General features: G+C 36.7%; 1 protein-coding gene and 1 pseudogene across 4 annotated transcripts; one reads left to right on the top strand and one right to left on the bottom strand.

Moving 5' to 3' along the window:
* Window positions 1-703: 703 nt before the first annotated feature.
* LOC110057758 (octopamine receptor beta-2R-like) lies at window positions 704-1,879 on the bottom strand (annotated as a pseudogene).
* A 3,134-nt stretch (window positions 1,880-5,013) lies between these two features.
* LOC110057750 (uncharacterized) lies at window positions 5,014-23,508 on the top strand. Of its 4 annotated transcripts, none has more exons than XM_089275656.1 (6): window positions 5,014-5,426; window positions 16,357-16,544; window positions 17,774-17,883; window positions 19,832-20,275; window positions 20,991-21,371; window positions 22,003-23,508. In XM_089275656.1, exons 2-6 carry the CDS (start codon window positions 16,396-16,398, stop codon window positions 22,599-22,601), a joined length of 1,683 nt encoding a protein of 560 aa, XP_089131782.1. In that variant the 5' UTR covers window positions 5,014-5,426; window positions 16,357-16,395; the 3' UTR covers window positions 22,602-23,508. The 4 variants fall into 4 exon arrangements, with proteins under 4 accessions (XP_089131782.1, XP_089131781.1, XP_089131784.1 ...); XM_089275655.1 differs by lacking the exon at window positions 5,014-5,426 and adding an exon at window positions 10,055-10,469; XM_089275657.1 differs by lacking the exon at window positions 5,014-5,426 and adding an exon at window positions 12,491-14,119.
* The last annotated feature ends 8 nt before the right edge of the window (window positions 23,509-23,516 follow it).

Raw genomic sequence — 23,516 nt, 5'->3', positions numbered from 1 at the left:
CATTTCGTAATGAGCTCGGCCTTGTCCAATCATTGAGTGGTCAGCCACCCGACTTCAATGACGTGGGTTCGCTTGCGGTCAACTATATCCTTTGAATTTTGCTGTCAGAACTGTCAAGCAATTGTGGACACTAATATTGTTGTATTAACTTTTGCACCCCAGAATAAAGCACCTGAGTAAAATGATCTTAAATGATCATAAATGCTGAAAATTAAACCTTCGAGTAACCTTCGAGTAAATATTTCAAGAAATATGCACAAAAAGAGACAAAAATAAACGTCGAAAGCAACATAAATAAATCCTCACACGGCATACAGGTACACTGCGAATCAATTGCGAACAATTTGTTTTTCCGTTTTGCACTGACAAGACTGAACAAAAGAAACGCTTCTGAAAAGGCATGCAGCTCGCTTAGGTTTGGTGGGAAACACCATTTCTTTATTGTTTTATATGCGTTTTATGCATTTTTCGCCTCCACGTTTTGGAAACAAATAAGGCATATTGTTATATGATATAGATCCAACTAAACAGCCACCTTATTTTACAACCGCGCTTTTATTTTTCTGTCAGATAAAAAATGTATTCCATGGATGGTTCTCTTGACAGTGTCCAAAGCTAAGTTTTAGTCAAATCACTGTAAAAGCTTATTAAGTCTTTTTCCCCTCGTAATCAGTTGTTTAAAATTGAATTGAAGGCTGCTAAAAGAGGTAAAACATTTTAATTAATCTCTTAACATTCTAAGTATATTTCTGTTCCAAGTCTACTATATAGCTAATGATAAATACCAATTCTTTATTCCGACAATAAATAAAGACACTCCTACAGGAGTTTTCTGGACTAAAACAATTGTTCCTATGTTTCATGAAAAGCCTTGCGCTTCACGCTTCACGGATGACACAAAAGATGCGTCTTTTAATCTCCTTCTTAATGTCTCTCTTGAAAAAAGCGTAAGCTACAGGATTAATGGCGGAGTTTAAAACTAACAGAGGTAATTTATATTCCTGATCATTACATACGACGATTTTGAAAATAAATACAAACGAACAGCGAATATAAAATCCGTAACACAGTAAAAAGAAGCCTATAACAACTGCCATTATTTTGACCGCGGATTTTTCTTGAATTTTAAACGAAACGCGATGATGGTTGAAACGTAACTGTCTTGCTCTGGTGCGGGCGGCTCGCGCGTGCTTATAAATAACTCGTAACATGAATGCGAAGCTCGCTATCAAAATAAAACAGGGAAGAAGCTCAAAAAATATCACCGTTACCCAAAACAGAAAGTTCCAGAAATGAGGCTTTTTTAAAATAAAATGGTTCAGTAAGAAAACAATTCTATTGGCGAGTGGGATTGCCCAAGATAAGGAGACCATTTGAATTACACGGCGGCGCTTCATGAAGGTTAGGTATTTGAAAGGCTTGACAACTGCAATGTATCTATCCACTACTAAGCTGCACAAGTTCATCACTGACGCGTAGGTGAACAGCAACCTTAGAGACCTTATCCAGAAAAATTGTCGCTTGCACCCATTTGCCATCTCACAGAAGAACATTGATGGAACAACGCTCATCCCGACAGAGAAGTCTGCCACTGCCAGTGAAACCACAAACGCGTTGGTTTGGTGCGAAGCTGCCGTTTGCTGCAAACAAGGAAGATAATAAATCCATTTCCAGCCATCGTTAGGGTGGAAAGAGACCAGCCAAGAATCCAAAACCAGGTTTCCATTTTTTGAGCGTGCGTTTTACTTGCTCATCACCGAGGAACTTTTAAACACTGATGTAATAGAATATCATTATTTCCTAAATATAAAGTATTTTAAATACATCTGTTCATCTTTCCTTGACGCATTAAAATGAAGTATTAAATTGCCACAATAAACAAATAATGCCCATTTTCGAAAACTGAGTAATTAAGCGTTCCTACCGGAACTTGTGAAGAATGTTTCGTACTCCCTTTTATGAGTGAGAAGTCATCAAAAGTACAAACTCAAAGTTTGAGTACATTTTTATAGGCAATCGCTCATTTTGGCCCTTTGGAAACTGAATTAAGAAATTAAAGTTCTAAAATTCGTTTGATGTTAATTGAGAAGCTCTTTTGTATAGCTGTTCGCATTAACAGCTTTGACATGTTTTAGACATCCTTTGAATAAATACTGTAGGAGATGGGTAACATTTAATTTAGACTCACCTCCAAGTAATATAATTATTTTTTATGAAATGTTAACCATTGTTGAAAAAATTATTTTCAACGTCAATGTGTCAAAGTGTCACGCAATGCCTTTTTCTGCTTACGCTCTGAAAAAAAAAAATTTTCTTAGACGTTGTTGTTTTGGTAAAAAACAAATCGTAATGTGGTTTAGCATTTTGACCACTGTGATGACGCGTATCGTTGTCGATAAGAGTACAGACCACGCTAAACCACATTCGATTTGTTAAATCTCTTTTCAAATACTCGATGGCCCTCACCGTCTTAGAGGTGTATAAGTCGATTTTAGTATTGTGTTGTAAATTGTAAGTTTTGTAATGTAAGTATTCTGTAATTGTAATGCAATATATACAGAGTAATTAAATTTAAAAAAAGTATGTCCACCCATATGTCCGTCTGCCTGTGTGTCTCTCTGTCTGTATGTAAAACTTTGGTCAGCTCATAAAGAATGATAATGATAATTATGATAATTATGATAATTATGATAATTATGATAATTGTGATAATTATGATAATTATGATAATTATGATAATAATGATAATAATAATAATGATAATATAAACATATTTAGCCAGCGTAAACGCGTCAGCAAATAGAATTAAAATAACAATTAAAGTCCTAAAAACACTACGATGTATGTAAGATGAAAACTATATACAAAATTTAAAAATTCTAAGAGCTTTCACTAAAATAGGTCCTTAATCATTGTTTTAAAAATTAACAGAGATTCAGTTTCTTCTAAATCCCTAAAATCCCTCTAAAGAAGATTGGCTTCTTACTACCCTCATTCTGTGATGATATCACAAGTACTAAGAACAATCTTGATTTCCTCCAGCTCCTTCCACCAGCGTCTGTTTCTCCTTAAGATCGCTACTCCACAACAGATACACATACTAGGGCAGATTATTTTACAGCTGGCTTACGGAAAATACGGCAATCTCCGAAGAAGATAGAAGTAAATTAAAGTGATATAGAAGGATGCTCTTGTGAGTCCCGCTGAACCAAATATTTTTTCCACGAAAAAGAACCAAATCCCTGTCAAGAGGGTGGTGGTTTCATTCGAGATGTATTGAATCCTGTATTTACAAGCTTTAAGGCCTTATGCGTCCCATGGCGCGACAATGACTGATGAATTACGAGCTCGAGATATGAGATTTGTAATTGAGCTTTCATTATAATATGGATATTTCTGTTCGTTAACGAATGCCGCATGGTTAAGATGAAGAGAAGGTCGATTTGTGAGGAAGAAAAGGGGAGTGATCACGGCGATCCTGACACAAGTAAAAAAGATAATGATATTAAAGAACAACGAATTAAAGCTGTTTTAGATAGTCTTTCTCAAGCTGTTTCCGGACTTTTAGACAGCATGGCGACTTCTACTAAACCTCGTGCCCTCAAAGCATTCGTAGATGGATGAGCAGAACTGGCAACTGATAAGACTTTAAAAAAAAGAATATGGTTAAGATACGTTATTGCAACTTTGAAGGTTTTGTTATCAAGAAATTTACTTTAAAGGGAATCTTGGCTAATACAGATTTGTTCCTAATCACAAGTTTATGTTTGTGTTTAAACTGTTTCAGTGATTTGAAGTCGATGATTGTTTGTCTGTTTTGAATGCTGAGCGTTTCGCTTCGAATTTTTTAAGATTTCAAATTTCCCGCGCGCCGCCATGTTTATTGTTCGGAAGCTTGATGGGTAACTAAGACGTCACTGCGTGATTGAACGTTTTTAACATACAGCATTGCGTGAATCTAGAGAAAGGCTTCTAATCGTTTATAATTTAAATTTACAATTACAGAACTTGTTGACTCATAAAGTCTAATAATTTATTACGGCAATATATCTTTGTAGTTTCAAGTAAATACCTTAATCTGAGGACATTCTACTGTATAAGCGTCGAGCAGAAAAGAGTTCAAGGTCACGACTGAACTACGTGAAGACAATTTTGTTTCTAGTATAATTTAAAGTTGCCATTGTCACCTGTAAAGTTACTGCTTATGTCGTTGTTAGTTAATTAAACGGGTGTTGTTGTTTTTTTTCCGACTTGAAAACGAAAACTCTTACGATTTTCCCATTTCCTAATTAATCAAAAAATGTCAAAAATAACGTGAAAGTTAATACACACATATATCTCAAGAAACCAGCATGGTTTATCGATCTTAACCAAAACGCACATAACCGGATTATGCAAACGCACTGAGTTTGAAGCATGAATTATGGCAAATTTTGCAATGCAATGTAGTAGATAAGGTTGTCCGACTTAACAACAAATCACCATTTACATATATGAAGATATTAATATCAGGCGTTATCAAAATGAATTTTTTCTTTTTTTTCAAATTTTCATTTACGCTGATTTTGGCACATTTTTTAATATTTTTTTAAAGGAGCCAACAAATATGAAATACCACTGTGTTTACTTAGCCTGTGAGATCGGTTTTTAGCGCGTATTAACGCGGGAAAAAAGAATCGCACCCCCATATCATTCTCTCGAGACTGACCCAATTTGAATAAAGAGATGTCAGAATTCTATTTTTATATTCTTTTGTGAATTTAATGTTTTCGTGAAAGCGGCCAGGAACTAGCCCTATATTATTAAACATATGTTATGCACGCAATTCTGCGTTATACTTTGAAATAATATTTGTTCGCACAATTATTTGGGGTTAAAACAAAAAATCTAGTTATATGCGACAGGGATTGTTATTATGTAATAACCTTGAAGTGTTTTTTTTATTTCAGTTATCTTTATGAAATGCAATCTTTCCTTTCTTTCCTTACGGCTCACGGTGATAAAACTCTTTAAATATTCGAGGGTAAGGTATTTAAATACAATAGACTGTCAGATAATCCTTGAATAAAAAAGAGGAAAGCTCTCGAGTCATGATAACTTGAGCTGAACCCAAGGACGTGCTCTACCGCTTTATTATTCCGTCAAAGGATCTGTATATCTGATTTATTAGGGGTTATTTCGTCAATAGGAAGCTTAATATCCGTGTGTATACCCTTTCAGTGGCGACTGATTCTAAACAGCTCACTGAACAATTATGTTCTCTGACAAACCGACGAAATCAATTGTTTACAGTATTCTTCCGGCCTGTTTTTGAAAGAGGCTTGTATGAGTTGGACCGCTTAAACTACAAACCCGGCGGGTTGTTCACGTGTTTTGGAAACATTGCTAATTCAAGCCTTTCTCTGCAGAATATTTAGATGTGGTGGGTGAGTATATAGCTTCTTTATTTCTTTATTACAGTTTTGTCTTTAAGCCACGTAATGTCATATTTCGTAGGGAAGGTGATGGATCGGGCAGTGGTGTTGTTACAGCTCTCTCGGAGTGAGAAGGTGTTCTCATAAGTCCTTGTTCGATATAAATTTTTTATCTTTGACACAATTTTTAATCTGTAAACGAAATTTAGAGGCTTGAATACCCTTACATTGTTTATCCTATTCTTCTTCGACATCTACAGTGAATTCGTGGTACATTATTCCAAATTTCCGACTTAGAACAGGAAAAATTAAGATAGATAGCTAGGTTACGTTCCAATATCTTTCTTGCTTGCCTGCTTGTCACCAAACACTGATCGATAACTTTCCATCGGGGTCGAACGAAACATTGATGTTGAAGTATTGTTTTTGATTTAGCGGGCCGTATATTTTGCCCCCTGTTTTCGGTTTTTTCTCACCAGTAGAACTGAATTATTGTAATTTGCGTCAAACATGACAATGACGATAGTAATCAGCAAGAATTTCTTTTCATTTCTCTATTGAATTTTGATGCAAAAGATAGGAAGGCGAAGAGAGATCAATACCGTTCCAAATAATGTAATTTTTTCTTGAAAAACGACGAAACAGACTTTTGTCTTCAGAGAATTTAAGTACCAGGGAATCACTTTCATATGTTTGTAATTTAGAATTTGTTTATGCACTTTACTTCGACGGTCTTGCATTCTAATTGGAGTTGAAAATCAACAATTCACAACTTTGGTACGATTTATTGAATGTCAAGAACATCAACAATAGCCGCCTTTCTTGTTCCCCATTGTGTTATTTCAAACATGAAACGTAAACATCTTTGTATGTAATAAATAAAAATGCTTTGGAAATATACTCACAATTTTGCTTTCCGACCGGCGTTCTGAAAGTGATACGGACTCAGCCATTTAAAGATAATTAGATCGTCGTAAGCTAAGAAAGCGAGACGCGGTACCTCTCACGCAGTTACAGGCCTGCTAGCAATAAATATTAAAGTTATAGGCGGTGCGAATGTTTGAAAGACAAATGACAAATTTAAAAGGCACAAAAAGTTAATTCCCATTCGAAAGCCGGAATACGTGTATTGTTTTTCTGTTTTCCGCCGGAATAGTATGCTTTTTAAGCATAAAATATAAGATAATCAACGAAATACTGGGGTTGAAACCTATTTTGATATATTCACACCATTAAAAATTAAAAACACTATTTCGAGTAGAACCCCTATTGTTTGTATATACACAGACTTATTGAATAATTACTCTTGGTGTGAGGACCTTAATTGTTGCTTGAATCTGAAAATGAATTTTATTTTCCGTGCGTGGTCTTAGGCTAACGTTTCTGTGCTTTCAAATGCCTCGTGGAGAAAAAGAAGAAAATGAGCGCCGAAAACTCTGCCTAAGCTCTGGTTAATTTCATGTTACCGAAATAATGATAAATTGGTTCAATTAGAACACTGTAGAGCAGAAAGCGAGATCCATGCATATGGCAATGTGTCAAAATAACAATAAGAAAGAAAAGTTATATTATTTCAAAATAAAATATACCTTTTTGTCGCTCGTCCTTCTCGCAATCTTTGTGGAACTTTCAAAGCTTATATTTTGTCAACGACATCAACTTTCTTTAGACGGTTTGCGAATTGAATTGGGGGATTTTTTCCAACATTCTTTTTTACATATAAGAATATTGTTTTTCCGGCTAAGGCTGAATATTCTTATTTTTTTGCTGGGTTTAGGCTCAAAATATTCTTGTGAATATTCTTAGATTAAAGGAATACAAAAAGGGCTCCTCCGGCACAACGTCAGGTTATATTTGTTCTCTGATGACGTTGAAGTCATTTTGGAGCCAGACTGCAGGCAATAAAGCCTGATGTAACACACATAACCTCTTACAGAAATGTTATTAGCGTCAAACGCTAGTACTGTTTCTTTTTTATTGTTGTTGTTTTTGGGGCTGTTTTGCCGTTTAGCCGAGAAAGAAGAATTTTCATACGGTTTAGTTAAAAACGTATTAATGTATTGTATTTAAACATTTTCAACATTCAAAATACTATTCAGAATACTTTTCAAAATCTCAGCCTCGGGTTTATTCTTAAAATTCCGATATACTTATAAAATGTACCCTTATAAAAAAAAAGAGTGTAATTAAACTACAATGACTTTCTTTTGGCCTTGTGTAGCACGAGTTATTACTCTATGCAACATTGTTTAACTACAGCCATAACGCGGGTAAGGTAGAACACATTGTTACACAGAAAAAGCATTAAAACGTTCAGCCATTTCAGCAATTTTACTTGCAGAGACGGCGAATGGGTTTGTGGATTTTCGACACAAAGACTTGAACACAGATATGCCGATAGCAGTTTAAAATTTTCTTTTTATCCTCAATTAATTAATCAATCATTTATTTAGACAAGCAACGTCTATGAGCTAAAAGCTCGTCCAAAATACGACCATTACATGCTTCCTTTACACGTGCAATAATTCTCGTTTGTGTGTGTTATGTAAACCTCACCAAATACTAAAGCAAGGCCACGTCCATAAAACGGTGGAGAAATTTGAAAACGCACCAATCACCGGTGATTTTGGATTTGTGTTTGAGGAAAACTCGGGCAAGGAAATCACATGATCATGATGACGTCACCTTCTTCCAAAAGCTCTGTTTTCAAAATGTTTTCTGTCCACACTGGAACGCAAGGCCGGCGTTTTCAAATTCCTCCTGTTTGAAGAACGTTTTCGAAAAGCTCCGTTTTGGTGACGGATTAGCGTGGATAGTGAGCGTAACCGAAAAATAAAGCTGCGTTTTAAAATTTCTGCTAGGTATTGTGCATGGGACCCAAAGTCATTGATTATATATATTTCCTTCTGTCTTTCTTTCCTTCTTTCTTTCTTTCTTTCTTTCTTTCTTTCTTTCTTTCTTTCTTTCTTTCTTTCTTTCTTTTTTTTCGGGTACATTTTTTAGCTCCAAGTACTTTTACAATTAGAAAACGTAGTCACAATTGCTTCTCAATTCATTTACCAGACTCTCTGTCTCCCTATATGCAAACGTATGGCTCAAATGGATACTAGAATACATCAGCGATATTATTGGTAAAATATTCTTGTGTTTAACCCGCACTGGTTTGAGGGAGTCTTAGTATGAAAAAGAGTTTTGTTTTGGTCATCGTAACCGTATCTGGCTTTGCATGAATCATTTGGGACTCTCTTATGTTTGTTTTTGCCTTTTTCGACCGCTGTGCAATAGTCTCTTCTTTAGGTCTTCTTTATGGACATAAGCAAACCGACATAACCGAGCGAAAATATCACGAGCTACTGAAGAGGAAACCTTGTTTATCTGAATCGTAGGTGATCACAGTCCGATATATATGATTGATTGTTAAGTGTATGATTCATCTTTTTGCTGTTTTGCTGGATTGTTATTAAGTGTTTTCAACTGACCTTTTAAACAGTTTACTTACAAGAGGCACATTCCATTAACACCTTTCTGTTTTCCTGTTGGGTGGCTAGCTAATGGACAGAGTGGCGGAGACTTTCTGTTCATGGTAATATCCCATGGATTATTTTCAGCATGACCACTGGCAATGTCTTATTTATTTTACAACACGGAAATTATTTTCAACTCAGCTTGCAAAACACTGGCGATATTTACGTCGTGGATTGTACGTGATTCTTATCACTCAAAGAGTCTCTGATAAGGCTGGCAGATAAAGTTACCCACCAATGGAAAACCACAGGGTTGATAGAGGTGCGTTTATTCTTATTTGTATTCTATTATTTTTTCAAATATGCAGCCATATTTTTACCTTGTTAAACTTGAAATAACTTTGAGACCTTTAAGCGTGTGATTTCCTAGAGTTTTATTCAAGCATTTCTGGTCCTTTGCGTTGTGTCGACCGACTATTTATTTTGGGGGAAAATGGTAATTCGTGTTCCAAGGACGTTAAAGATTTTGCCAGAACTGAACGGAAATATTTTTAAGACATTTAAGACTTGATTTTGAGTAAGATAAGACATTTGGTGACGTAAATTAGAACAACAGTAATTTTTCGAGACTAAAATAATAAATAATTTACACTCAATAAGATTTTTTTGAAACAACCTCTTACTAGATACGTGTTAAAAGCTCACTTATGATTAAAATTGAAATCTTCCAATTAGTTGAGTTGTCAGTATTGGTCAGCGGCTCAATAGGCAGCTGGTAATTATTATACAGCCTTAAGATTACTCCGGAAAATATATCATAAAAATTATGAGTCAACAAAGGCACACTGGGGTCTCCATTATTAAAATGCTTTTAACCTCAAAAAGAGAGTAACCTTTTGTTCCCATGGGATTAAAATTGACATTGAGATAAAAAGATTTGACTGCAATTTAAACCAGAATTTTGCAATTTCCTTGTAACCTAAGAACTCACTATTTTGCGAAAATACTAGCTGAAAAGAACTCCTTCTTGAATATCAATTTAACGATAGTTTGATGTTTTACATATAAACTTCAATGAAAAATATCACTTCTTATATTGGTTATCGACAGTCACCCATATTATAGTCCGCAACTTTTTCAGTAATTTGGTTAGGATTTTTTTTTTTTCGTTCTATTTTTTTAATTACAATCAATCAGAAATCGTATATTTGATTTCCGATTGCATCTAACTGGGTACAACCCCTCGAAAATGAGCAAAGCAAACATAGAAATGACACCTTCTATTCATTATTCAAAATCTTTTGTTGAAACGATTAACGCGTCCTAATCTTTTAAAAGAAATCATTTACTGCGTTTACGACTCGCTTCCCTTCATTGCTTCGATGGCGTAATGCATTCTAAACAAGGCATTGGAGCGAGACGGTCGTTAATACGTGTTTTAGAAGCTCATTACTTATGAAATGGATTGATGGAACATGAAAGAAATGTCGGCGAAGCTATCTCACAGCATGAAAGATCTTTCTAACAGGCACTAAGCTGGAGCCAGCGCCTGACACTTGGTCAGGACAACAGGTTTATCATAAGGGTACAAGTAAGTCGACTAACTTTAACTATTGGTAGAGTTAATAGATTTGATGTACTGAAGTGAAGTAGCGAATTTAGGTCGATTGTATTTTACTCTGGTAGAGCTAGCTAGGAAATGTTCGTTTGTTTATCAAACGTATTGCCTCGAAAAGAGAGCTTCTTTGAATTTCAATTAGGTTGTGAGGTAGGCATGTCGATATAGCTATCGACACTACTCAAACAAATTAGAATATTCGGACCGCTTCAGCGAATCTTTCGCCATCTGTATAACCGAGCAAACATAACTGAGTGCAGCAGAAAACAAGAACTGCAACTTTGCTAAGGCAGGAACAAGAGAAAAAAGTTGAAAACTATCAGACTAGATGTTTGCACAACATGTGTCTTTAGGTGTTTTCGTTTATGTTGACCTTGTGATTAATTCATGTTCCATTTATGAGACACATACTTGAGTTTACCAGGCAATCTTCCAGCTTGGAAGTACATAGAGCTTCTAACTAATTATTGTCCCGATCCAGAAACTTAAAAATGTGTCGGAGTTCTTGTGATGTTAACCTTAAATAATAGTTAATCGACAACTCACGAATCAAAAAGTGTGGCAAGATTAGTGTGAAAGAACATGCTCGAGCACTCTTCGTGTCAACTAATTCGTGCCGTTGGACGCCGCGTTACTCAGTAAATCAGTGTTGACATCCTCGGATTTGCAGCATTGTGCAGCGTACCTCACTTCTGAACACTCTCACCAATCTATGATCTATACTAGCTTCTGCTCCAAACATTATGCGTACTGGCAGCGTTATTTACTACGTTACAACATAGCTAGTATGAATAGTTCAGGGTAACAAATTCTTGTTCATATCTTCCCTTATCCTATTAACATTAACAAACAATTAAGAAATTTGTCATGTAAAGGACAATCAAACTGCAAATCGTATGCTGATTTTATGGTTCGACAGAAACAATTCGCTTCTCTTGTGAACGGACTGCCCCGACTGAGTGACTAAAATAATTAAAGACGACGACATTGCTGGAGGCTCGAGCGAGTCACAAAAATTCCTGATGGAATCCCGTTGGGTAATTATGCTGTGAATATGGCTTGAATAAGCAAACATTTTAATTTGACATTCCGTAACTTCATGTCTGTGTGGGTTTCAAGACTTGAAATTTGTTTTAATTTGTTTAAATTGCTTTGTCATGTTTGAATAACTTTCGATAATTACGATTTAGTGTACTTAAAGACTTGTCTCTGTGGGATACCAACCAATACCTCGCCGAGTTTTAAAAACAATTGCTAACCGTTGGAAGCTAAACTTATTGAATTAATAATAGTTGCTCTATTGTGTGGCGGAATTTGATCTTGGTGTGTGGTGGCAAAAGCTGAGCGAGCCTTCGTGATGGTCGCTGTCTTAATCCAAGCACAATTGGACAAAATTTAATATTTTTAACTCCTAAGTCACGGAAGGCAGGAATGACCGAATGCCAGCGGAATCACGCAATAAAATATTCATTGCTGAACAATTATTGTTTATCTTGTGGCTTCTGACGTCTTGAATTTAACAGAATTCCGTTTTAAGCGGAAGTGCCTTTCCGATTTTTACCATGTTCATTCATTGTTTGCTGGGGGGAAGTTTATTTTTGAAAGTTGTCGTTGAAAGTTATAGCGCTATGACTGACTTAAAGACCATACTTCTTTTAGGAAAGACGTTTTAAACTTGGAAGCTAAGAATATGCATATGGAGAAATTGTAAAAATCGTTTCACTGGATAACAATTATTACAATAATTTGCATTTTATTAGGTTCCGACAAAATGCCACATTTAGGTTTTGAGAATTACGTAATTAGTGACGATGAGTTTTAGAAGCCTCATAAATAAGAGATAGACAAGAGCTGGAACTTTGTAATATCACCCATGGTACCATTGCTTGTCTTAACAGCATGCAGGACGCGCTCCACACAGGATGAACCTCGCAAATAGACTTGCTCACCATGAGTGTCTTTGCACCCTTGATTGTTATCTGGGAGGTCATGGGCTCGAATCCTGTTGGAGACACAAATTTTCTCTTTGTCTCATGCTTGCGACGTGCTGAACACTTCATGTTTCACATTATTATGAGTTATTACAACTTTTTTGCCTTAACATTCCATCAGCTTCAAATGACGCTGTTAACTAATTTATATGATGTGGTAATAGAGATATATCTTAACTGCAAAGGTTTTTAAAGCAATTATCATTTATTCGGAAGGCAATTAGCAGCTCAAGAGTCAGAATAAAAGGTAATTAATGGTAACTTCACATCGGAATTTGTAATTTGTGCGCCCAAGAAGCAACCATAGTAAAACTGTTCGAAGAGTAGTGAAAGTATGTAAGTCAAAGTATCCACTGATGATTTGCTCGACTTTGACTTCACCACCTCCCTTCCCTTCCCTTCCCTTCCCTTCCCTCCCCTCCCCTCCCCCAACAAAGGACAAAGTAATTAAGCTTATTAAGTAGCTTAGATGAAGTTGTATTCACAGAGTTCTAAGCCCTCTCAATATGTAAAGCCTGATGGAAGCTTTTGAGAGCCAGCTCGAAATGCTGTATGTCTGCACTCAGTTAGACATTTGTCGTAGGAGCTATAATTATACGAAATAAAGATTGCAGTAGCTTTTGTTCGCGCAATAAAAGGGACAAAATATGCTTGTTTTTAGACAGTGAGCAAGAATAATACTCCAGGGGGTAAATGGGGTTTTAAAATAGAGAGATATTAGCTCGAACTAATGAGTAAGCTTATTTCTGAAGGCCCATGACGCTACATAATTTTTTTCGTTGCCTTGTCAGTACTACTTAACTTTTAGAAGTCATCCTCGACAACATTCAAAAGCAGCAAGAAATACTTCACCCATTATATTTGTGTGCTATTTTTGATGCTTCTTAAGAATTTATAACATCGTTGACGTAATAAAAATGAATTCTTGTAGTCGAGAAAGGTCAGAATTCGAAATGCGATATATTTTTACAGTTAAAAAACATTTGTATCAGCTTATGAATAAAAAAGTTCATGTTTGAAACGACGCGTTGGTAGGAATGTTTTTGAACTTATTTATATTCAAGTTACAAGAAGAATAATGGCTTAGGAACACTGACGGTGTTGTTTTCTGTTGTTTAAAAATTTCCCTGATTTACCTGCATATGAATGTTTTTATCAATTCTCGGTCAACTGCAATTATTTTAACGTGGCTTCAAAACATGCCTCCTGTAGCGCCAGAATAGGACTTGAGAAAGCAATAACATCACAGATGTCTTTTTTGTAAAACAAACAAAAAATTAATGCTTTAAATTTAAGGCCGTTTTTCATGATTTCCACAAGAGTTTTCCTTGAAAAATAAACAATCGACACGACATACGTATCGAAAAATAAATATGAAATTCTTTAAAACTCATAATAGTCATTTTCTCGACGTAACTTATTTCCAGGTTTCATTGTTATTCAAATATTAGTAGAGTTAACAAGACAATAGGCAAAGTGGTAGCTACTGTTTGATTAAAACTTGCACATAGTTTATGGGATTCACAGTGGATGTATCAAGTTCCGCCGAACGTTGTTCGCCGCTAAACAAGTTCATGCAACCGCGCAGTACCTCGCTTGAATATTGGAAAGGAAACCTACGTGCAGTGTTGGGTATGAAATGTTTGCTTTTGTACTCTTCAAAATACAGTTTGCTTTGTGTTAACATGCTGAATATGTATAAGTTCCAAAGTTATTAGCTAAAACGAAAGAAGATGGTGATACTGACCGCCAACACAAGCATAAGCTATGCCGAATGTCGTTCAGTGTTTGAGCTTCTTACAATTCCTGTCACACCATATGCACATGTAATTTACCAAGTTTATTCTTTAACTAACTCACGAGTCCCATTATCTCGAAATTTGCTAAATCGTCATTCCGGTCAAAATGCAACCCGTCACAGCTCTTCAAGTCAGTTTTAATATTCATACGAACGAAATTACTCCATCAATGAGAATTTGTGATTGCTGAATGTGAGAAAAGCTTTGGAGGTCTTTGGAGCTTTGAAAACTTCAGTCCGCCCAGTAAGTGTTTTCGTAGTATTTCATCATTATAAACAATCGTAAATTAAACTGAACTACCAAAGAAGAATCGGCAAATTATCTCATGTTTCGATATGTTGATTTGGTCTTACCAACTGTTGTGTAGTTCATAACATCAGCAGGCAAATCCGGTTTCGGATTGTTTGTTGCTTGACTAGGATAAGGGTTCAGCAAAATGTTGTTTCGTGTCTTTCTTTGTCTTCACTGTTCATCTGAGAAATGTTGTCTGGCGAAGAGAACAACATTAATCACCGGTGGAATTTGCATTTATCAGCGCAACGCTACATATTTGTTCAGTTGAACAAGCTTGAGGTCCGTATTGAAGAAATATTGGTGTCTTGGTAAATTTACGGACCAAACCGCTGGTTAGGTTCATAAACAGAGCGAAACAAACGTTCGTTTCGAACCTTCTGTACGGACCGACCAAGCTAGTTCAATAATGTATTTATTATAATGTCTCTTATGACTTCAGCTGATAAATCAATGTGTTGCGACGATCTCTTCTCGGTTTAAGCGCGTCAAACTTAAGAAATTGTTTTCGTTTGAACTGAAGTAGACTACCAAATATGAAGGAAAAAATCTTGCTACTTAGTAAGAAATTTCATTGCGATGTTTGGAAAATCAAGTCGAGAAAAAAAATAATAATTCGAGAGCCGTCCATCTTGGCTGTCCGTATTGCAAAATTCGGTCTCCTTTTCATCTTAGACTAGTGTGCCATATAACAGCGTATTTCTTGATATCGACTTGATAATAGCTAATTAGAATAATCTCCAGAGGGAAATTCAAGAATTGGACTCGCTGATTGGTCGAAAAGTTGGGCTTATGATACTATATTCACCAAGCTAGGCGGTGAATAACATCTCTAAGCTTGGTTACTAAGCTCGCCATCTTTGCCATCTTGGCAAGTCAGTAAACATGGCGGACATTTGCTGAATGAATTTTTTATTTATTCGAAAGACATCACTCTAAGTCCATAATACTTGAAAGAATGGGGAATTTGCAAAATGAACACAAGGCATTTAATCATTGTGAACGCATTGGTTTCGTTGATCTCCGGGCCAGGTCAGATCGAGTGACCGAAATTTATTTGTCTTCAAACTGGAACAACTCATTTTAACGGAGATGAGTACAACCAAGAGCCTGGTACAACTGACCACAGGTGGCCCAAGTTCGCAAATAAACGTCCCTGTACAAACACTAGTATTCACATTATGTATACGAACAGTCGAAACAAGTAAAAAATACAAGAACCCTTTTGTATGGGAAAACGGTTGTATACTGAACTCCTTAAGAACTAAAAGTATGCCTATATTGCTTCAGGTGTGTATTTCTTTGGTTCCCTTTGGTTTCTAGGCTGATTTGAGGCTATTTAGCTGGTTTTTTTGTTGTTGTTTTTGCTTCACTGTTTTGTCCTCAATATAGAGGGCGTTTTGTCTTTGGCCCCTCCTCGTTGTTCTCGGCCTCTGTTTTTATCACTCTCTGAATGAGTGAACCAAAACGAAACTGCATTTACAACCCCTACATTCACATCTACATTTAATTAAGTCGGCAAAAAATCGAGTCACGTCACATCAACTTTTCCTGCATTTCAAATTTTTAGATTCGTTGTCAGTTTGTTTTCTTAGTCTCATTCCAAAAATCACAGCAGTTGATTCTTTGCTTTCTGCTTGTTTGTTTTAGTGCTGATTCGGTCGTTGTTCCTGGTTTTTATTTGGGAAAATCATAATTAAGTGTGAAGTTTTAAAGGATAATGCTTTAGAAGTCTAATATTTTTTTATGCAGAGTGTTGACCAGTTTTCTTGTCTCCAGCTCCTTCATGTTGTCGTTCCTTGAGGAATTCATGGGGCCATGCGTAGCTGTGTGTCTCTTGTCCTTGCGTTGGGATCACTAGCACAAAGTATGTCTTGGCATCAAAGAGACAACTTGGTTATAACTCAACCCAATCAGGGACAGACACTTCTACTGATGAACGGTGGCATGTTAAATATCTACGCAAGGTATTTTTAAAAGCATATTGATGGAGTGAAATAGATCTTCGCACCACGGGTTTTAATTTTCTGTTTCTCTGTTTATGTTTAGTAGAGTTTGTTGAGTCATAGTCTACCCTGCGAGCAGAGGTTCCCTCTCGTCTACCACCGAGCAGAAAGAGAACAGAATCTTTGTCTAGCTGGTCCTCCAATCTGAAACTTAAAAAAAACATAAGCCTCACTGAAAAATTGCAAAACAGCAATCAAAATTAAATACACGAATTAGCTTATAATCAGGAGCCGAATAGGAGAATCCTTGTTTACAATATTTGCTTCATTAGCATAAGCAATTCAGTTTCTGATGGAGCTACATATGAATCAGTTCTGAATATTGAAAGGCCATAGTACGATTAACTCCACCAATTAATATGAGCCTGATTAATTGAATACTTTTTGTGCAACATGGGTCTGAAAACTTAAAATTTGACCAAGTATGTATGAGCTCATTACTGTTTTTGTCGCCCAGAAATTTTGCAGTTTTTGAAAGACAATATCTCCTTGAATATTACACCCAAAGAGCTCAAAATTTCACCATGTATTAAGTTTCTTTAGCTCTTTAGCTGCCTGGAGTCAATTCATATCTAACATGTTTCCTTCTGTACGCAAAACCGTATGCAAATGAGCAAAAATGTAAACAATGTGAACAATGACGTCAGCATGAATCCCCCTATAAGCACCCCTGGTGTGCACATGAACCCCCACCCCCTCCCCCACATGACGTTACGCTAAGTTAAACGTTCTGTTTTCTTTTTTTTTTTATTGCGACCTGCATAAAAAAAACAAGCAAACAAACGAAAGTCACATAATATCAGATTAGCGAAATTACATTTCCTAATCAATGAAAAACAATAAATTTACGCGAAACAGAAATCAGTTCAAACGAACTGGTCGACGTCGCGTCAAAAAAACCTTACTGTTTACGTTGTTTAACATGGCGTTGAAAACTGTTGTGTTTGTAAAGGCTTATAACACAGGGTTTTTGAAATAACAAAGACCTTGCCACGACAGATTGAGGAAAACAAGAGATATTTTGTCTTCCTGTCTGCGTGGGTTGAGGTCACAAACCCTTGTTTAAGATTTATCTGTCTATTATATAGTAGAGAAATCTCGTCGCGGTTAGATAATACTGAAGATGAGGAAGTATAGTCAGTATAACATTGAGCACTAAGAGATTTGGTAAACTTCATATTTCCCTCTAGCTGTTGTTTTGTGACGGGAAAACCTCAAAGCGGAGACAAAGTTCAAAGCCAATGTTGCAAACAGAATCACGAGATTGCTCATCGGCCTGTTGAATATCAGTCAAGGAAAGGTAAGATACAAATATAATATAATGAATTAAATACTGTGTTATATAAAGATTAGTCATTTTGCAGGAAAAACAAAAGGGCCACGAAGAAACTACATGACAGCATTGAAAATGTAATCCATAATGTGTTCAGTGTCAAGTCGATTTTAGTTTTTGGACATTAGCTCCATTTAAAACAACAGCATATTTCAATGCTTGTTTCAATATGCAGTTTGCTAGAATCGCTGTAGGATCTTCATGTGACTCTTCAGTAAATAATCTCGTTCACCAAAGTGACGCAAGTCATAGTAGCGCATTCTTTAGGCTCGCACACAAAAGTTTATTCCAAGAAATTTGCGACGTCGTGTTAGGATTGAATTGAGAAGCCTAAAGAAAAATTTAGTTGTCTTCTTTCCCGTTTGCCGCCTCGCGGCGATCGAGGAACGAAGAGAGAGAGAAACATGAAAATCGACAATAATGGCGGTCACCCGCTCGGACAGCGGATCATGCACTGGCTTGATGTGTTCGCTCGTCGGTCAGCAAGAGATTCCTCTTGAACTTATCGAAGCAAAGTAACGCTGTGATAAACGAGGGTCGTAAACTAAACGGCAAAAGAACAACATGTGTCTCTGCGGGTTCACTGAGGGGACGTACCGTGACTTTGTATGAATTTAGCAGCTGGCAAGGCCAAGATAATGTAAATGGAAAGCGTTTCGTAAGTTACGACAGTTTTTCATTCAAAAGAGCTGTTAAATAACTAAAATCTCACCACGAGTCTCTCCGAATCGGTATCGGGGAGGTCATGGGTTCGAATTGAGTGTGATCTACGCTTGTGACAAAATGAACATTTCATCGTTATCAAATCTAACCTGCTTTACCAGATCGAATCCCTATTGTACGGCTTGTGTGGTTCAGATGTCGAGTGACAAGAGAATAGATGAATGGGTCGAGGAATTTATTTTCTAAAACACGTACGTGACGCCAAAAACAAAACAAAACTAAGAACAGTTGTTTGTAAGCCTCAGTCTCTCTGTACGTAGTTAGATTTATCGCACGTCATGCAATTAGATTTGCCAGCCTGATGTTTATAGGCTATTATAAACTAAAACTTTTCATCTCATGAGATTAATCTATCACTTGTGACAATTTTAGAAGGGACTGATTCTTTGTTACAAGTAAGTAAGAACTTTATTGCTGGTGCTTAAATATTAGAAGCTGCTTTATACTGCTCTGTAAGGTAAAAAAAGCCACGAAGTCTCGGGTTTGTAGGTTTAAAAACAAACTCAGTTAATAACACATTTCGTCTTTTCAGTCAACCAATACAACGTGACAGATGGTAGATATTAAGAAATCTTTCCTTTACGGGATCAGTGAAAAGCCATGTACAGAACTTTGGGAACTTATTTCTAGTTTTGGAATTGCAAAATATGATAGAGCGCACTCAAAGTAGCTTCGAATCGCCGAGAGCGCACACGTAGAAAACGTTGCAATCTTCCTGAAATTCGAAGATCTGGATGCAGACGAATTCTAGAGTTTGGCAACACAACTAAAAGAACGTACTTCGATCGCTAATTTTTAAATAGCCAGGGAAAAATTCAATCTAATCGTTCGGCGCGATAACCTGTACGAAGTTTGCATGGGAGTTGAGATGATATCACTGAAAGGGATGCATTAAGTCGTGCTTTAAAGACCTTTAAAGACACCTTATCTACTTTTTTTTTCTAGCTATCTCCGATGAATACTTGCAAATATAGTCAGGAAATACGCCCGTCTGATAAAAATCTAAACTTTCTTCGCGGAAAAGGACATTTAAAAGGTTGCCGTGAAATGCCGAACGAGTCCCTTTGCCGGTGCTTAAATGTTAGAAGCTGCTTTAGACTGCTCCGCAAGGTGTAAAATATATTTACTTTCATTAATTGAAATGATGCAGTGACCCTTGATCAAATTTTGTATTCTTTTATTCTTTATCCAGGCTGTAGCACTTACGAACTTCCAACAGGATCTCAAATAATTTCTCAATTCATCATGGATGGATCAAGAACACTCTTTAACGGATCAAAGCTAACCTCACGTCTTCAGTTGGAGAACGTTTTCTTAAAGCTGCTTCTTCTACTCTTCATTAACTTGCTAATCAAAAGAAACACGTCTTTGGAAATACATTTATTAGCAACAGCGGTCTTTCATTGGGAATTTGCCATAGGGACACTTTCACCAACACCATCATATTCTCTTCTACCCAGTGTAAACAACGTTACTCCGTCACTGACAAGTTTTCAAGCAACAATTGCGAACGATTTTTCAAGAACGTTAAACGCGAGTATTACAGCGTCTAAAGCACTTAATGAATTGACTTCACAAACTGCAAGTTTTCAAATTAATACGCCTGTCACAAAAACAAAGTTAGCACATTTGCAAGGTAAGATGGAAGTCCTTTATTTTGGAAGATCCCAACATTCACTCTTGCTGTTTCGTTTTCTCCGAAACAAACCCAACATGACATTTTAACTTCTCCTTCTCTAACACTAAACTTATAACAGGTTGTCCCTTTCATTCACTTAATCGTTCAAGAAGATGTTTACCTAAGAGTGAATTATTCTTTAAAACAGAAGAAAGACAAGAAAAAAACTGTGAATTTTTTCAACCTGGGTGTAGATCTAAGTTTCAGAACAGCAACGCCAAAGTAATATATTTTAAATACACTATTACGTCTTTAAAATGAATTTAGAAGAAAAACATCATCGATTTCAGTTATCGTCCGATTGTAACTTTGCATTATCTTATTCTACTGTGAAACAAAAACATCTCGTTGATGGCTTTTACATTAATTCAGGAATAAATCTGAAAGTTCAACATCCGGGTCGTCCTCAGGCGACGACTTACAGGCGCTTCGATTCGGAAATTCTCGCAAAAACGCATATTCATTTTATAAAAAAGGGGGAGGGGAGACTAAAATTTCTGGCAGGAGATTTGTACGTTGACGCAAACAATGTCTCCGGAGAAACACGTCTCCGTGTCACTTTTTTAGCGTTTTAATGGTTTGTTTACAAGATATCTTTAAGGTTTTCGTTTGGTTTGTCCGCCCAAGCTAAACTGAAAACATGTCCTAATTGATGTCACTTTGTTTTTGTTAGGTATATGTGATGAGCACTGGATTCATGATGGAGATCTCTGTTACAGAGTTGTGACAGAAGCTAGAAAATTCAATTATGCTGAACGATTTTGCGCCATAAGCTCGGCGCATCTGATATCGATAACAAGTAAAGACGAAAATGATAAAATTTTTAATTTAGTTGAGAAATTTATTGGCCAACCTGGCAAAATTAAGATATGGTTGGGAATGGAAAGACTATCGTCAGATTCTAAACTCCATTGGATTGACAATAAACCGATTGCGTACGAGAATTGGGCACCAGGTGAACCAGACCAGACGGGCGCATGCGTACAAATGATTCACAAAGGATGGTGGGAAGACACTTCATGCGAACAGCAGCTTCCTTACATCTGCAAGAAAGGTGAGTCACTGAAAATCTTTTGGTGCAGGTTTGGGACAACTTCACTAAAACAAGTCTGTAAAATAATCGGCTGTAAACCTCTGAAAAACCCCGAATGAAAGACAAAAATATTTCGGATCATTTAGAAATTTTATTTTCCAGTTTACAACCTTTTCTAGAGCAGCACATTCTCGTCCCCAGAGGCCGCGCTCCTTTTGGTCTGCTCCAAGAATCGCGACCTCTGGACAGGTCCAGTCAGAGTGAGATTCCGGTTCTGATTGGCTTTCCAAACACAATAGAATGAGACCGGAACCAATCAGATTTGTCAGACTTGACTCTGAGCATGCGCAGAGTGACGGGAAGTCCGTGGATCGCGGACCTCAGGTGTTGGAACCGGCCAGAGGTCGCGATTCTTGGTGCTGACCAAAAGGAACGCGGCCTCTGGGGACGAGAATGACAGCAACAATGTTTCTGGCAATATGAATTACGTTGGACAGTTGGAGACGCGCATAAAAATTGCACGGAAACTGTATTCTTTTTTAACGTTTTATCATATTTTTTTTTTTCATTGATCTCCTTGTCCACTAGTCTAGTATAACGGTTCAAGCCTTATTGAAATAAAGCTGTCTTTCTTTTTTGTTGTTGTTTGTAGATAGCACAGCCAGCCTGCCTTACTCGAGAGCTACAGAGCTTGGAATACTCATTGGAATACCGCTGGCTTGTTCTGCGATCATGTTAACGGTCGTCGGCATTTTACTCGTGAAAAGTATTCACGATTCAGAGGGGACATTTTACGGATACGGAAAAAATCGCGACAAGGACAAAATACACTCTTGTCTAGTGACAATGAGTACTAGTATTGCGCATGTCGGAGCTGTGGGGTATATCAACGAGCGCAGATCCAACAGGTCAAGCATGCAGTTTAATGCTTCTGTACACTCTAGCGCCCATTCCTCTCAACACTCACGCAACAATTCTATCGTGGAAGCCCCAGAAATTACTATCACTCCAGAGACACCGGAAGCACATAGAAGATTCGAGGCCAAAGTGTTTGCGTCTTCAAGCACGAGTATTGAGCAAGAGTGCTTTCAATCAGCAAACAGTTTAGAGAATCTGTTGTCGAGAAAGTACATCAAGCCAAAAACGCGACGCCTGCGTTCATTGCGAAAGTCAGACGCTGTTGTGACTCCCGCGGGACACCACGGGAAATACACAAAGAAGGACGACCAATTTGAATTTTACGAAATCTAATTTGACAAGTAATTTTTAGATACTTAACTTAAAACGCTTTGAATTGATATGACGTCAGCTCCCGTACAGTACGATAAAATGCGCTTTTGTTGATGATCACTGACGTCGATAATAAATGCCAAAACTTTTTCTGGTACTGAATGGTAATTCAGTTTTGTTTCCGTACAAAACCGATTTATTATCAATGTTAATACATTTTCCAGCAGCAACAGATCGTCACCTGCTCGCAGTAACATTTTTTTTGTTCTGATTGAGAAACATGTATTTAATCATGCGAAATAAATTACCTGTCACTGCTTTCTAATTAGGGTTAGGGTTAGGGTACTTGACTCATATGAGTAAAGGTTATTTTACAGAAATGTTATGCTACTACAAGAAGGCATATCATTTTCTGACATATGGAGAACAATTGAATAATTCAAAGGTGCAAATAATTCAGTTATTAGCGAGCCACTTTAACGCAAACTTTCATCCAGATTTGTATTTAGATTATCAAGAGAGTATTTTGCTTCTGATTACGCCTTAACTTTAAACAGTATTTTTAAGAATTTCAACTTAGTATGATGTAGGAAGAGATTATTTAAACAAATGAAACCGCTAAACCCCTTAAATTCGTTCGTATAGTTCTCAAAGAGAAGGTAAAATAACTATTGCTTTCAGTAAGTGCCGCGTAAAAATGAAATCGTAGGAACTACTGAGCTCGCGAAAGAAGTACAAGACATTTCGATACAGGATAAATCAAACACCTATTCTCACTTGGTTGTTTCTTATTCTTTTAGCAAGAGGATTTGGACTGATGCTTGAACTTTAAAAGATAGTCTAAGTATTTATTTTTGAGCATGTCTCATATTAATAATTTTGTAAGTTATTATAAAACGCACCAGAAATAAAGTATTAGCGTTGTTAATGTTTGTA

The sequence above is a fragment of the Orbicella faveolata genome, unplaced genomic scaffold (genome assembly GCF_042242905.1).
Source record: "Orbicella faveolata isolate gen_17 unplaced genomic scaffold, um_ofav_v1 contig_37, whole genome shotgun sequence".
In the NCBI taxonomy this organism is placed as follows: domain Eukaryota; kingdom Metazoa; phylum Cnidaria; class Anthozoa; order Scleractinia; family Merulinidae; genus Orbicella; species Orbicella faveolata.
Note: the sequence above shows the minus strand (reverse complement) of the source record. Positions and strands in the feature narration are given on the sequence as shown.